We start from the raw sequence: 12,938 nt of genomic DNA, 5'->3' as shown, positions 1-12,938 counted from the left end.
CTCGTACGCTGGCCCGTTGGAGTACTTGTCGCTGTCGCTCATGCGCCTGAACTTCATGGTGGAGAGATCGATGGAGATGATGCCAGAGCATCCCGCCGCCCCCAGCACGACGGACCCCTCCACCACCGTGAGGATCTTCCTCGGCAAGCGCATTCGTCCACCGGAATCTTGAAGCCCCAAGATCGACTGCGGCAGCAGGATCGTCCTCTCCTCTGCCCACTCATCACGACTCAAGATGGCAACGGGCCCCGAAACCCGCGTCCCCGCGGGTTTTTACCCTATTAGGGGACGAGGATGGGCGTCTTTTCATCCCCGCGGGGCTGTTGTTGGGCACATTATACAACCCGTCACGTTTCGTGGGTTTGCACCCGTTTCGGTAGTCCCCGAACCCGAAACCCGGCAAACCCGGCAAAATACATTTTTTACCAACCAGTGCTCCTGCGCGACCCAACCCAAAACTACCGAGCCCCCACCCCCTAGTGTTGAAGGCCAAACAGCCAGTATCGCCCGCTCCTTTCCCCCTCGCTCGAGCCCTCATCTCTCTCTCTCTCCCACATAATACCTAACCCTAAACCTAGGACCCCAGGCGCCGCCTGGCTCGATCCCATCTCGCAAGATCCGCCGACCACGATCTGCGCCGGCGAGCCTCCTCCCTCCACGTCTTCTCCCCTGCCGCCGGTCTGATCTGGAGAAAGGGCGTTGCCGCCGGTGACGAACTCAATGGTGGCCTCTTCATGTCCCAAGTCGGGTTGTTTTTTGTTGAAATTTGCTCTAGTTATGCTGCTGAAATGTGCTTATTTTGCTGTTGAAATGTTATTCTTTGTCGCCACTATGTTTATTTAAATATTTTGATTTTCTCGTGGGTTCCCCGAAACCGATGGGTTTAGGGGACGGGCGGAAAACTAGCCCCGTGCACGGTGATGGGGACGGAGACGGGTTTGCGATTTTCTCGTGGGGATGGGTTTGGGAAGGCAAAACCCGATGGGTTTCGTTCCCGTTGCCATCTGGAATCACGACCGAGGTTGTTCCGTCGACCGAAGGTCCTAAGTTCGTTCCTGTACAGCAGCGCGATCCGCACCAGACCGTCGTTGCAGTGCACGGCCCTCAGCTGGGGGTCGCACCGGTACGGCAGCTGTGCCGAGAACTGGGAGGACGAGAACTCCTGGGTGCGCTTGTCGAGGGTGACGACCTCTGAGCGCATGTTGTTGGTGTTCCAAGCCGTCCAGTAGACGGCGTCCTGGGTGTTACCGGCGAGGAAGAAGAAGCCGCCCCACGGCCCAGCGTAGGGGATCCCGCCGACCCGCCAGTTGTCGGCGGCGGAGGGGAACATGCTAGTCGTGACCGCACCCTGGTCGTACGCCGCGATGATTATCCTGAAGTTCGACGGGCTGATGCCCCCGCCGTCGCCGTCGAGGAGGAAGGCCCCGAGGCAGCTCCAGCTGTTGGGGAACGAAGGGTGGCCAATGACGCTGCTGCAGCGCCGCGTGGTGGGATCGCAGACGATGAGGCAGGGCCGGTAGTCGGAGTCGCGGCGGAAGCCGGGGCACCTGGTGAGGAGGAGCACTCCGCCCCGGCTGTCGGCGAGGTCCCAGCCGCGGCCACCGCGGCTGTCCGGGAGAAAGCAGAGCGAGAAGTGCTGGAGCCACATGCCGGCGGTGTCCGCCGACGCCGAGAGGAAGAAGATGGGATTGCAACCCGGGGGGCGCGACCCATGCTTGCGCTCGTTGACGTGGTAGTGGCCGGCGATGACCGGGCGCGCGTGGAGCGAACGGAAGCGGCCGAGGAACCCGCCACCGGCGATGACGCGACGCCAGCGCTTGCACGCGCACGCGGCGCGGGCGAGGTGGAGGGACGTGGGGAGGCGCAGGAAGATCAGCTCGAGCACATCGTCAGGGACGTCGTGCATCGTCGCAACCGGTGGCGTGGGTTCTCGTCGCGGTCTACCATGGCCGCCTGCAGAATCAAAATGGGAATGTCTAGGGCACATCTAGATGTGCCCTACTTATTGCACATCTAACTGAGTGAATCAAGTATGAAGAGGAAAAGAAAAAAGAAAAAGAAAATATCCACACGAATCTCAACGTAGATCAATGATATAGGACTTAGATGTGCAATACTTATGGCACATCTAGATGTGCTTTAGCAAAACTGAATCAAAATTGGCCTCACGGCTATGGTGTCGTCTTTCGGTGATGGAGGCAAAACCCTAGCAAAATTTTGTCAGGCTAACATGATCTGGATGAGCAGGCGTACGTCGTCTTATCTCCAACGAGTCTTCTTCTCTACTATCTAAAAAGAATCTGGTTTAGAGAAAGTTGGACAAAAAATGTGCTTTAACAAGTCCTGTAAACATGAGTTTTTTAGAGAAAACCATCATGATGGTTTATATTTCATGTGAAAATAAGGATACATCGTTTGATATGACGTGCACTAGAAAACCCGAAGGCTCTGACTTCTAAACAATAGTTTGAGAGGTCTCCGAATTCCTAGCCAACACATCGGCCGCCATATTGGCCTCCCTAGGACAGTGATTAAAAACAATAAAACTAAAATTAAAAGCTAAGAAAGTGCATTCTTCATAGATAGCCGGCATAGGTCCAAGGGAGGTTTTTTAAACGCGAGTTTTTTTTAAGGTTGCACTATATAAACAGCCCTGCTTCTCTTCGATATCCTTTCGTAATAAACCTTCTCATAAAAGTGCCGCATTAGCGTGCTACCGCCGTACCGACGGCGTCGCTGCTTCCGACCACCGCGCTGCCGCTGCCGACCACCATCACCGCCATCGACCACCACACTGCTGCTGCCGACCACGTCGGCCCGTGGGCGTTGGAGTACTTGTCCCCGTCGCTCACGCGCCTAAACTCCATGGTAGAGAGGTCGAGGGAGACGAGGCCAGAGACTCACGCCGACCCAGCATGATGGACCCCTCCACCATCGCGAGGATCTTTCTCGCCAAATGTAGTTCACCGGTTTTAACCATGTCGTATGATACACATGTCATGTCTTGTGAACACGATCATACTGCAGCACTCTCGCAAATTAAAACAACTAATGATACATAAATTGAAAATGCTAACAATGCATATGCCTTTATAAGTGGAAAGTTTCAGTGTTATACAACATTGATTTCACTTTCGTTGAAACTTGATTGAATTTGAAACATTGCAGTACACACAAACTTAGTAACCTTTCAGTCACATAATTTTGAATGCATTGCAAACATTAAGCGAACATAGTTGAATTTCTTCCAAAATTGTCGCACCGCGACACCATCCGATGCAATACCTAATAGTATAAACTATTATAACAAACTAATATAGCCATATGGCCACGGTCACCGTGTAGTTTTGTCCATGTTCATGGTCATCGCGTAGTTGTTTCCAAGGCCATGGTCACTGCCTAGTAGCGGCCACGGCCACGGCCATGCCGCCCGCCATTGACATGGACGTTGATCCATCCATGTCCAGCACCACGACCGGCGCCATCACCACGCCCGCCCAAAAAAATGTCATACAATGCGGCATCAGCGGCCTCGGCCCAATGCAGAAAATTTTCCACATCCATTGCGCTAAGCACGGGCGCAGGCGCTGGCACGGGAACGTGTGCGAGCGCGGGTGTGTCCATCAGCGCGGCCTCCACCTCCATCAGAGCATCCTCCTCCAGTTCCTTGTCCATCTCTGCCCACAAGGGGGCCAGAGGATCCTCTCCTGCTCCTTCTCAACGACGCCAAAATAGAAGACTAGGGGGTGCACCATGGACGAGGTGTTTGTGCTGGATTGGAGATGGCAATGGTGTGAGAGAAGGGACGGCTGCTATCTTATAGTCTGCAGCAGGCGAGCTTGACATTAAGGAGAAGATGGTTGGATAGGTGGCTGCTGGCAAGAAAATGTGTTTTATGAGGATAGGTAACATGTAGGCCGATAAATAGTTATTCCCCATATAGATCACTAATTTGCTGCGATGACCCATTAATGTACGCAAACAAGTTACAAAATTATATGAAATGCCAACAGAGATGATACAGAATAAAGATAGCCTGGTGACATAACACAATAAGTAGGTTGAAGAGCAACCTTCATGTTCACTTAATGATCACTATGCGCTGCACTTTCAAAGTTCTCCACCAACAGCATATTCCATGTCAATGGCAAGGTGCGACGGGTTAAACAAACATGTTCTTGATTGATACATAAAATAAGACTATTATAACAACTCCATTCAGTTTTATGTATTGGACAAAATTTGCTAAATTTTAAATATTAATAATGACTGGCACATTTATTTCAAAAATAGTGTCATTTGTGCTTTTTGGAGTGTACACATACTGACAAGTAGGTCAGAGTTCATATTTCAGAACCTTCGAAAGTTTCACTAATCTAATGTACTCCCTCCATTCCAAAATAGATGACTCAACTTTATAGGAGTAAGTAACAACCATCAAACTTAGCAAACAAGTGCCAAGTCAGGATTTCAGTAATTTTACCTCCTAGAATGATGCGATATTATGGTGCCACCGTAACCGGTGATTGCTAATCTGCAAGCACACAAACAAACCCCAAAACCGCCCAACAACAAAAATCTAGAGTAATAATCATCACACTTCCATTACGGATTTCCGTAAATTTACCTCCTAGAATCATACGATGATATGGTGCCACCGCAACTGGTGCTTGCTAATCACAAGCACACAAACAAACCCCAAAACCATCCATCCAACAAAAAAAATCTGTAGTAATAGTCATCACACTTCCACTAATTAAGGATTAATCCATCACCTAGGACCTCCCAACTTCACCGGAATCATCAACGAGCAAACTCCAAAACTAAGCACATATGAAAGGAGCTGAAAACCACAACATATACCTTCTAGCCCTGCTTGATATACTTCACGATGCCCTGTATAGCCTCCTGTGTCCGTGTTTGCGCGCCACGAGACACTGACATTGTCATCGGCATTTGCATCCAACACTTACCTCATGGTTGGGAGCTGAGGGACAAACGGGAAGGGACAAAGGAGACATATGGATCAGCACCCAGGACGCGACACGAGAAGACTAGACAACGGCGCTGCTAGCATCCCCATGGTGGATATCGCTGCCTTCGACGCCGCCTGCGGGGACGGTACCCTTGCCACGCGACCGGTTCTAAATTTCGAGTGGGTTATACACATCCGGATGCATACATGACACGTAGCCATCACAATCTCAAAGCACACATCCAAAGATGCTGCGTCGGTAGTGGGGGGCAGTGCCGTGGCCACATGCGGGTGGTGAACGCGGTGGAGCCCGGCTTCAGCGTGGTCGACATGAAGCCCCGAAGCGGCCTCCTCCACCTCGGCTCCTCAAACCATGGTGCCGCCCTCAACCGTGGCCGACGTGAGGCCGGCGACGTCCTCCAACTGCAGTGCGCGCTAAGGTCCCGGGTAGCCGTCCGCCATGGCCAGGCAGCAGCAGATCACCAAGGCCCAAAGGTAGATAAGCGCTCGAAGAAGGTCCCTAGCCAGGCGTTGTTCGGTCCAGTTTTTCGTTCCCCTCGCATCTCAACCATCTCCAGAGTCGAACACACGCATACACAAACAATATCATCGTTGCATCGTGCTATGCATCCCCTGCTTGAGCTGCACCGCCATAGTGCCACATAGCGCTACAATGCCCAAGCGGCTTGCTTCCCTCCTCTGGCCTCCCTGCTCCGTACTTCCTCCGCCCATTCCGCCTGATGGCTGGTCCACCTTTGCGCGACTGTGCCATGCCGCCGTTACCTTCTCCCCGGCCAGTCCTAGTCCTGGCCATTGGGATCCTGCAGTGTTAACGTCTTGTATTATAGCTACTCTACAGTTCACAATCACTTCTTCAAAAATTGAATGTCGGAGCCAGGTCATGCCCAAGATCACAATGCATCTGCTCCATCTCTCTAGCACATAAAGTAATACAACAGTAAGCGCCACAGGTGGCTTTTCCAGCTTAATGGGCTTGCCCTCAAAGGATACAAACAGGGATTCGAAAACAAGATGTTCTTGGGAAGAAAGAGAGAAGGACAGTCATGTAAGGAAGATCCTATGTTGGGAGATATTGGTGGGTGTCATCTCGTTCAATTCTGGGAAGGGAAGAACATGACTTGCTGATTAAAAACGTGGATTACAATAGGTTGTCTGATCGGAAAAAGAAATTGGAAAGTTACATTTGGTCATATGAATAAGAAACAAAAATACATCATTTATCTAGTGTTCTCTACTTCCTTTTTACTACGCCGACACAGGGAAGCTCCACCGAACCCAAGTAGAGTTTGCCGTCATCTCTTTCCATGATCTCGGTTGGCCTAACTTTCTTTGACCCTCTCATCTGCTCGACTATCTTCCCGTCGGCACCAACCCTGACAACAAGAAGATGGCTATCATGGCCAAAGGGCAACTCATTCTTCTCACGGTGCAACGCCACCCAATAACCTCCTTTCCTGTTGGGCTTGACGTTATCTGGGTAGCCCGGCAGGTCGGCAAAAGGCTCGGACTTGCCCGTGTCGACCCCTTCGATCCAGTGCCTCAACAGCTTGCACGGGCCAGTAGATGCGACCACGAGGTGCGTGCGGTCGGCGCTGAGCGCGACGCCGTTCGGGTATGTCATCCTTGGTTGGAGCACGGTGACGTCTGATGTTCGTGGATCATACATCATGAGGCGGCCCGTCGAGTCCCCCGTCTTGGTGACCATCTCGTGTTCTGACCTGTCGTAGTTCATCGAACTGTGGGTGAAGTAGACTTGACCGGTGACTTGATCGACGTTAACCCCGTTGGTGAAGCGCAGCGGCATGCCATCAATCTGGTCGACCAACACGGTGGCCTCCCCGCCGCCGGGCGGCACACGCATAAGCCCTTTGCACGCATCGGCCACATAGAGGTCGCCCGTTTTCTCGTTGAAGCGCAGGCCAAGCGGGCGGCCGCAGCGGCTTTCTATGTCCGCCTCCGTGCCAAACCTGGATGTCGTGCACGTTTCGCTGTCGTAGCCTGGTCCGTAGGCGTATGTTGTCCAACCGAGCTTGGGCCGGTTCCACCTCAGGATGCGGCCGTCGGAGATGCCACTGTAGGGGCCTCGGCCCTGAGCGTCGAAGGCGACGCTCTCCGGCCCGTGCACTTCTCCGGGCGGCAGGGGCAGCTGCTGTGTCCGGGAGGCGTCGAAGCTTGCAGCGGCGGCTGCCATGGCCCCGGGCATGAAGAGAAGGACGAGTATGACGAGAGCGACGGTGGCCTTGAGGAGGCGGCTCATGCCGCAGACCATGTTGGCGGCTATCCTCCTCGCTGGCTACCTTAAAGTTTGTTGATCGATCTGTACGTGCGTACTTGTTCGATGGAGCTTGGTCGATCTTCTGCTGGATGTGGATATGGTTTGGTTTGATGGATTCAAGGGAGGTGGCTAGCTACAAGTCCTTTTTTTCGAAAAGGGGGTCTCCTGGCCTCTACATCAGAACGATGCATACGGCCACAAAGATAAATAAATAAAAGTTGTTTAACAAGGTCGTCACTCTGAAAGCAAAATAACGGCGAACTCACAAAGAGTCACAAGCGCCAGAAACACAAGGCCGAAAAGCCACAACCGGCAGGCAAAACAAAGATATGTAAACTAATTGCCTATCCTATTACATGACTGTCATCCAAACTGGTTGAAGATATTCCGTGCTACCATCTTTCACCGGACAGATCCAGTAACCAAACGCTCCCTGGTCTCCATCGGAGTGAATAAGGACCACATACGGATCAGTGCAGTAGCTCGGAATAAAACCTGCAAAAAATGAATATTCGTTTTTCTGTTAAAGGTCAAATCATTTCTGCAATTCCAAATTGCCCACAACAAAGCACATATTCCTACACGAATGTGTCTGGCTGTTTCGGACTCTATCCCAAGAAGCCACGTTTCAAATAACGAACTGACCGAATTCGGAGGAGTAATGTTAAAGGCAATATGCACCGTTTGCCACAAAACCTTTGCCAAAGGGCAGTCAAAGAAGAGGTGCTTGATGGTTTCGTCCCGATCACAAAAACTACACCTAGTAGATCCTGTCCAGTTGCGCTTAATCAAATTATTCTTTGTTAGAATGACTTGTTTATGCATGAACCACATAAACACTTTAATTTTCAAAGGAACTTTGACTTTCCAAACCTCTTTGGAATTAGGAATAACACTTGAGTTAATGACATCGATATACATCGACTTGACAGAGAACTCATCAGACCTAGTAAGCTTCCAACACAACTTATCGGGTTGGTGAGATAGCTGAATCTCCATCATTCTACTCACCAAGTGAAGCCATGCTTCCCACCGGTCGCCCACAGGCGCCCTCCTGAACTGAATATTAAGGGGAATTTACTGCAAAATCGGGGCAACTAGAGCACCACGTCGTTGAGTAATACGATACAGGGACGGATACTGAAGCGCCAATGGCGTTTCACCAAGCCAAGTATCCTCCCAGAAGCGAGTGGTGTTGCCATTACCGACTATAAACTTAGTTCTATTAAAGAAGGCAACTTTAACTCTCATAAACCCCTTCCAAGACGGCGAGTCTGTGGGTCTCGCTGTCACCTGGGACAACGTCTTGGACTGCAGATACTTACTTCGAAGAATCTGCGCCCATGTGGCCTCGGTTTGAACTGAAAGTTTATACAGCCACTTGCTGAGAATACATCTGTTCTTGACTTCAAGATTCTCAATACCAAGGCCCCCATGGTCCTTTGGTCGACAGATGATATCCCATTTGGCTAGTCGGTATTTTCTCTTTGTTTCATCACTTTGCCAGAAGAACCGGGATCGATAGAAGTCCAGTCTTTTCCTAACACCAACTGGAACTTCGAAAAAAGATAAGAGAAACATAGGCATACTCGTGAGCACCGAATTAATAAGTATTAGTCGGCCTCCATAAGACATGAGTTTTCCCTTCCAGCAACTTAGTTTCTTCTCAAACCGGTGTTTGATGCTCTTCCATTCTCTGCTCGTCAATTTACGATGGTGAATGGATATACCTAAGTAAGTGAAAGGTAACACCCCCAATTCGCATCCAAACAATTGCCTTTAAGCCTCCTGTTCCTCATTGGCTCTACCAAAGCAGAACAACTCGCTTTTATGAAAATTGATCTTCAGTCCGGTCAATTGTTCAAATAAGCATAACACCAGCTTCATATTTCTCGCTTTCGCCAAGTCATGCTCCATAAAGATGATTGTATCATCAGCGTACTGCAGGATGGACACCCCTCCATCAACCAAATGAGGCACCAATCCACCCACCTGACCAGCCTCCTTGGACCTTCCTATCAGAATTGCCAACGTGTCAACCATGATGTTGAACAGAATAGGAGACATTGGATCACCTTGTCTCAGGCCCTTGTGTGTCTGGAAATAATGACGAATGTCATCATTCACTTTAATTCCAACACTCCCTTTTTGCGTAAAGGATTCAACCAGGCGTTGCCAAGCTTCGTCAAAACCCTTCATGCATAAGGCCTGCTGAAGGAAAGGCCATTTGACTTTGTCGTACGCTTTCTCGAAATCCACCTTGAAAACAACTCAGTGTAGCTTTTTCGTGTGGATCTCATGGAGCGTTTCATGAAGGACCACAACCCCTTCGAGGATGTTCCTGTCCGGCATGAAAGCAGTTTGTGTAGGCTGCACCACAGCGTGCGCGATCTGTGTGAGCCTGTTAGTCCCGACCTTGGTGAAAATTTTGAAACTAACATTGAGAAGACAGATTAGCCTGAATTGCTCAATTCTCACAGCCTCTGTTTTCTTAGGAAGAAGGGTTATCGTTCCAAAATTCAAATGGAAAAGCTGAAGCTGCCCAGAGAAGAGATCATTGAACAAGGGCAAGAAATCCCCCTTAATGATGTGCCAACACTTCTTATAGAACTCAGCCGGAAAACCATCCAGGCCGGGAGCCTTATTATTTTCCATTTGCGATATAGCCTCGAAGACTTCTTTCTCAGTGAAAGGGGCCGCCAAAATATCGTTCTCAACTGTTGTAAGTTGAGGAACATCCTCAATCCTAGACTCATCCAGACACACACAATTATCCTCTGGGGGTCCAAACAGCTGCTTGTAATACTCAGTAATGTATAGTTTTAGGTTTTCCTGTCCTAAAATCGTTTCTTCATCTTGCTCAAGCTGGAAGATCCTCTTCTTTCTGTGTTTACCATTAGCGATCATGTGAAAGAATTGAGTGTTCGCGTCCCCCTGGACTACTCGCCGAACCTTGGCCCGCAACGCCCACTTCAATTCCTCCGCTCGAAGAAGCTCTTTCAGCCTCATCTCCGCGTCAAGCTTGGCATGAAGCTCCGAGGGTGGCAGAACAGTGGTTTCTGCTTTTACATCTAAGGACTGAATAAGGTTAAGGAGCCTTTCCTTTTCGACCTTATAGATCCCACTAAGATGCTTAGCCCATCCACGCAGAAAACTTCTCAAATGCCTGATCTTATTCTGCCAGCGCTCAAGCGCATTCTTACCTCCGAAATCCATAGCCCACTCCCTGGCTACGAGATCAAAGAAGCCGTCTCGCTCAAACCAAGCAAGCTCGAAAGAGAACACATTTTTATTTCCCACGTGGGTGGCCTCACCAGAGTCAACAAATAACGACATGTGGTCAGAAATTCCACGGGAAAGAGCCTGAACAGTTACAAAGGGAAACTTCTGTTCCCATTCAACGCTAGCCAACAGGCGATCCAACTTTTCAAACGTCGGAGTTGGCATCGCGTTAGCCCAAGTGATTTTTCTTCCTGAAAGCTCAATCTCTCTCAGATCCAAGCTTTCAATGATAGTATTAAACATGAAAGACCATCTGCCATCAAAGTTGTCATTGTTCTTCTCCTCACGCCTTCTAATGATGTTAAAATCACCCCCACCAGGATAGGTAGCTGCTCAGAGCCACAAATCCTAACCAGACCAGCCAAGAACTCAGGCTTATGTTCAGGCTGTGCGGCCCCATATACCGCCACCAAAGCCCAGTTGAACCCATCGTCCTTTGACCACACCCGAAACTTGACTGCAAAATCTCCCATAACCACACTTTGAACCTCGAGTGAATCGCATCGAACTCCGAGTAAGATCCCACCCGATCTCCCTCTCGGTGGCAAACAATCCCAACAAAATCAATTCCTCCCGACAAGGTAGTTAGAAATTGTGGCGCAAAATTATCTCTACCAGTTTCCGATAAAGCGATAAAATCTAATGTATACTCAAGAGACGCCTCCACCAGAAACCTTCTTTTAGCCAAGTCTTTCAGACCTCTGCTGTTCCAAAAGATTCCTTTCATACTTCATCATGGAATTTTTTTGCCGTACGGATCCTAGCACTCCTACGCACTGCAGACACCGGATAAACCTTCCGCTTCCACTTGCGTTTGATGCTATTCTGACTCTGCAACCGGTCCTCACAACCAGTTTCAGCAGGTCTCGCGACATCAATCACAGATGTCTCATCCTCCTCCTCCGACTCAGGCATCGGAGGAATAAGATCCGCACAAAAATTATCGAGCACTCTGACCCCCAACGCATCAAACTATGAATCAGTCATGGGCTTAACCGCTGCTAAGTTATGAATCATCTCTAAAGCCCGCTCAGCCTCTAAATCCATAAGGTCATTAACAGAATTTGAAATTTCAGTAGCATTACTACCTAGTGAAACTCCTAACTGATTTGTATTATCGACAATCTCATCGGTAGAAAAATGCAAAATGGAATGAGATGTATTTACCGACATACCAGTAGTGACCTCAATGTCACGAAGCTTGGCCGCCCTCATAGTGCACCGCTGCTGAATGTCGTCCACCTCCGGATGATTCTGGAGATGGTAGCTCAACCGTCGTCCCTCAGAAATCGGATCCGGAATCCCTCCAAACGCAATGACCTCTTCACGAGAAATCTTGCTCGGGGTGTGGCCTCCTGCCGGACCCCGAACACGAAGTTGGTCATCCTCCATGGACGACCTGGCGTTAATTCCAGGACCCGATGAGGCCCTCGCCAACGCCGGAGAAGTCGGACGCGCCCCATAGGGCGGAGACGGCAGCGCACCGGGGGAAGGAAGTGCCTGGGCCACCTGCCCGAACTCCCCCCCCCAGTGCCGGAGGGGCGGCCACCATAGGCGCCCAAGAGAGTAAGGCCCCGAGGCCTCCCGCCCCGAGCCCCCTCTCGAAGGCGATACCGCAACCTTCAAAGCAGACCAAGCGGCGGGAGAAGGGGGATCCGAGCCCACCTGCATCGGGATCCCTCCCAAAGGTAAGACCGCTACCGCTGAGGCCTCGTCCAACACTGACGGAAGGGAGGACACGGGGGCCACCTGCCCCAAGTCCCCAGCAGAAAGCTGAACCGCCCCCTCCATCACCTGCACCTCGGTAGTAGAAGAGAGAACCACGTGCCCACGCACCTCATCCTCTCCCCTGACCGAGATCATCGAAGCCCGAGGAGCGGGACTCACAACATCCTCAAAAACCAAAGCAGGCAGCGCGAGCTCCATAGCCTCATCCGAATCCACTGATACGTCTCCAACGTATCTATAATTTTTGATTGCTCCATGCTATATTATCTACTGTTTTGAGCATTATTGGGCTTTATTATCCACTTTTATATTATTTTTGGGACTAACCTATTAACCGGAGGCCCAGCCTAGAATTGTTGTTTTTTGCCTGTTTTAGGGTTTAGAAGAAAAGGAATATCAAACGGAGTCCAAACAGAATGAAACCTTCGGGAACGTGATTTTCTCATCGAATACAACTCAGGAGACTTGGACCCTAATCAAGACACGTAACAGGAGGCCACGAGGTAGGGGGCGCGCCTACCCCCCAGGCGCGCCCTCCACCCTCGTGGGCCTCCTGTTGCTCCACCGACGTACTTCTTCCTCCTATATATACCCACGTACCCCAAACGATCAGATACGGAGCCAAAACCCTAATTTCACCGCCGTAACTTTCTGTAT

The 12,938-nt window shown here is 50.3% G+C and overlaps 1 protein-coding gene across 1 annotated transcript; it reads right to left on the bottom strand.

Moving 5' to 3' along the window:
- Positions 1–6,227: 6,227 nt before the first annotated feature.
- LOC119334632 (protein STRICTOSIDINE SYNTHASE-LIKE 10-like) lies at positions 6,228–7,265 on the bottom strand. The gene has a single exon (XM_037607171.1). It carries the CDS (start codon positions 7,263–7,265, stop codon positions 6,228–6,230), a length of 1,038 nt encoding a protein of 345 aa, XP_037463068.1.
- Between the last annotated feature and the right edge of the window lie 5,673 nt (positions 7,266–12,938).

This window comes from Triticum dicoccoides, chromosome 7A, assembly GCF_002162155.2.
Source record: "Triticum dicoccoides isolate Atlit2015 ecotype Zavitan chromosome 7A, WEW_v2.0, whole genome shotgun sequence".
Lineage (NCBI taxonomy): Eukaryota > Viridiplantae > Streptophyta > Magnoliopsida > Poales > Poaceae > Triticum > Triticum dicoccoides.
The sequence above is the reverse complement of the archived record's forward strand: the minus strand, read 5'-3'. Positions and strand labels throughout refer to the sequence as shown.

Coding starts and splice junctions, on each gene's coding strand:
- LOC119334632 (XM_037607171.1), bottom strand. CDS start 7,265: ATGGTCTGCGGCATGAGCCGCCTCCTCAAGGCCACCGTCGCTCTCGTC.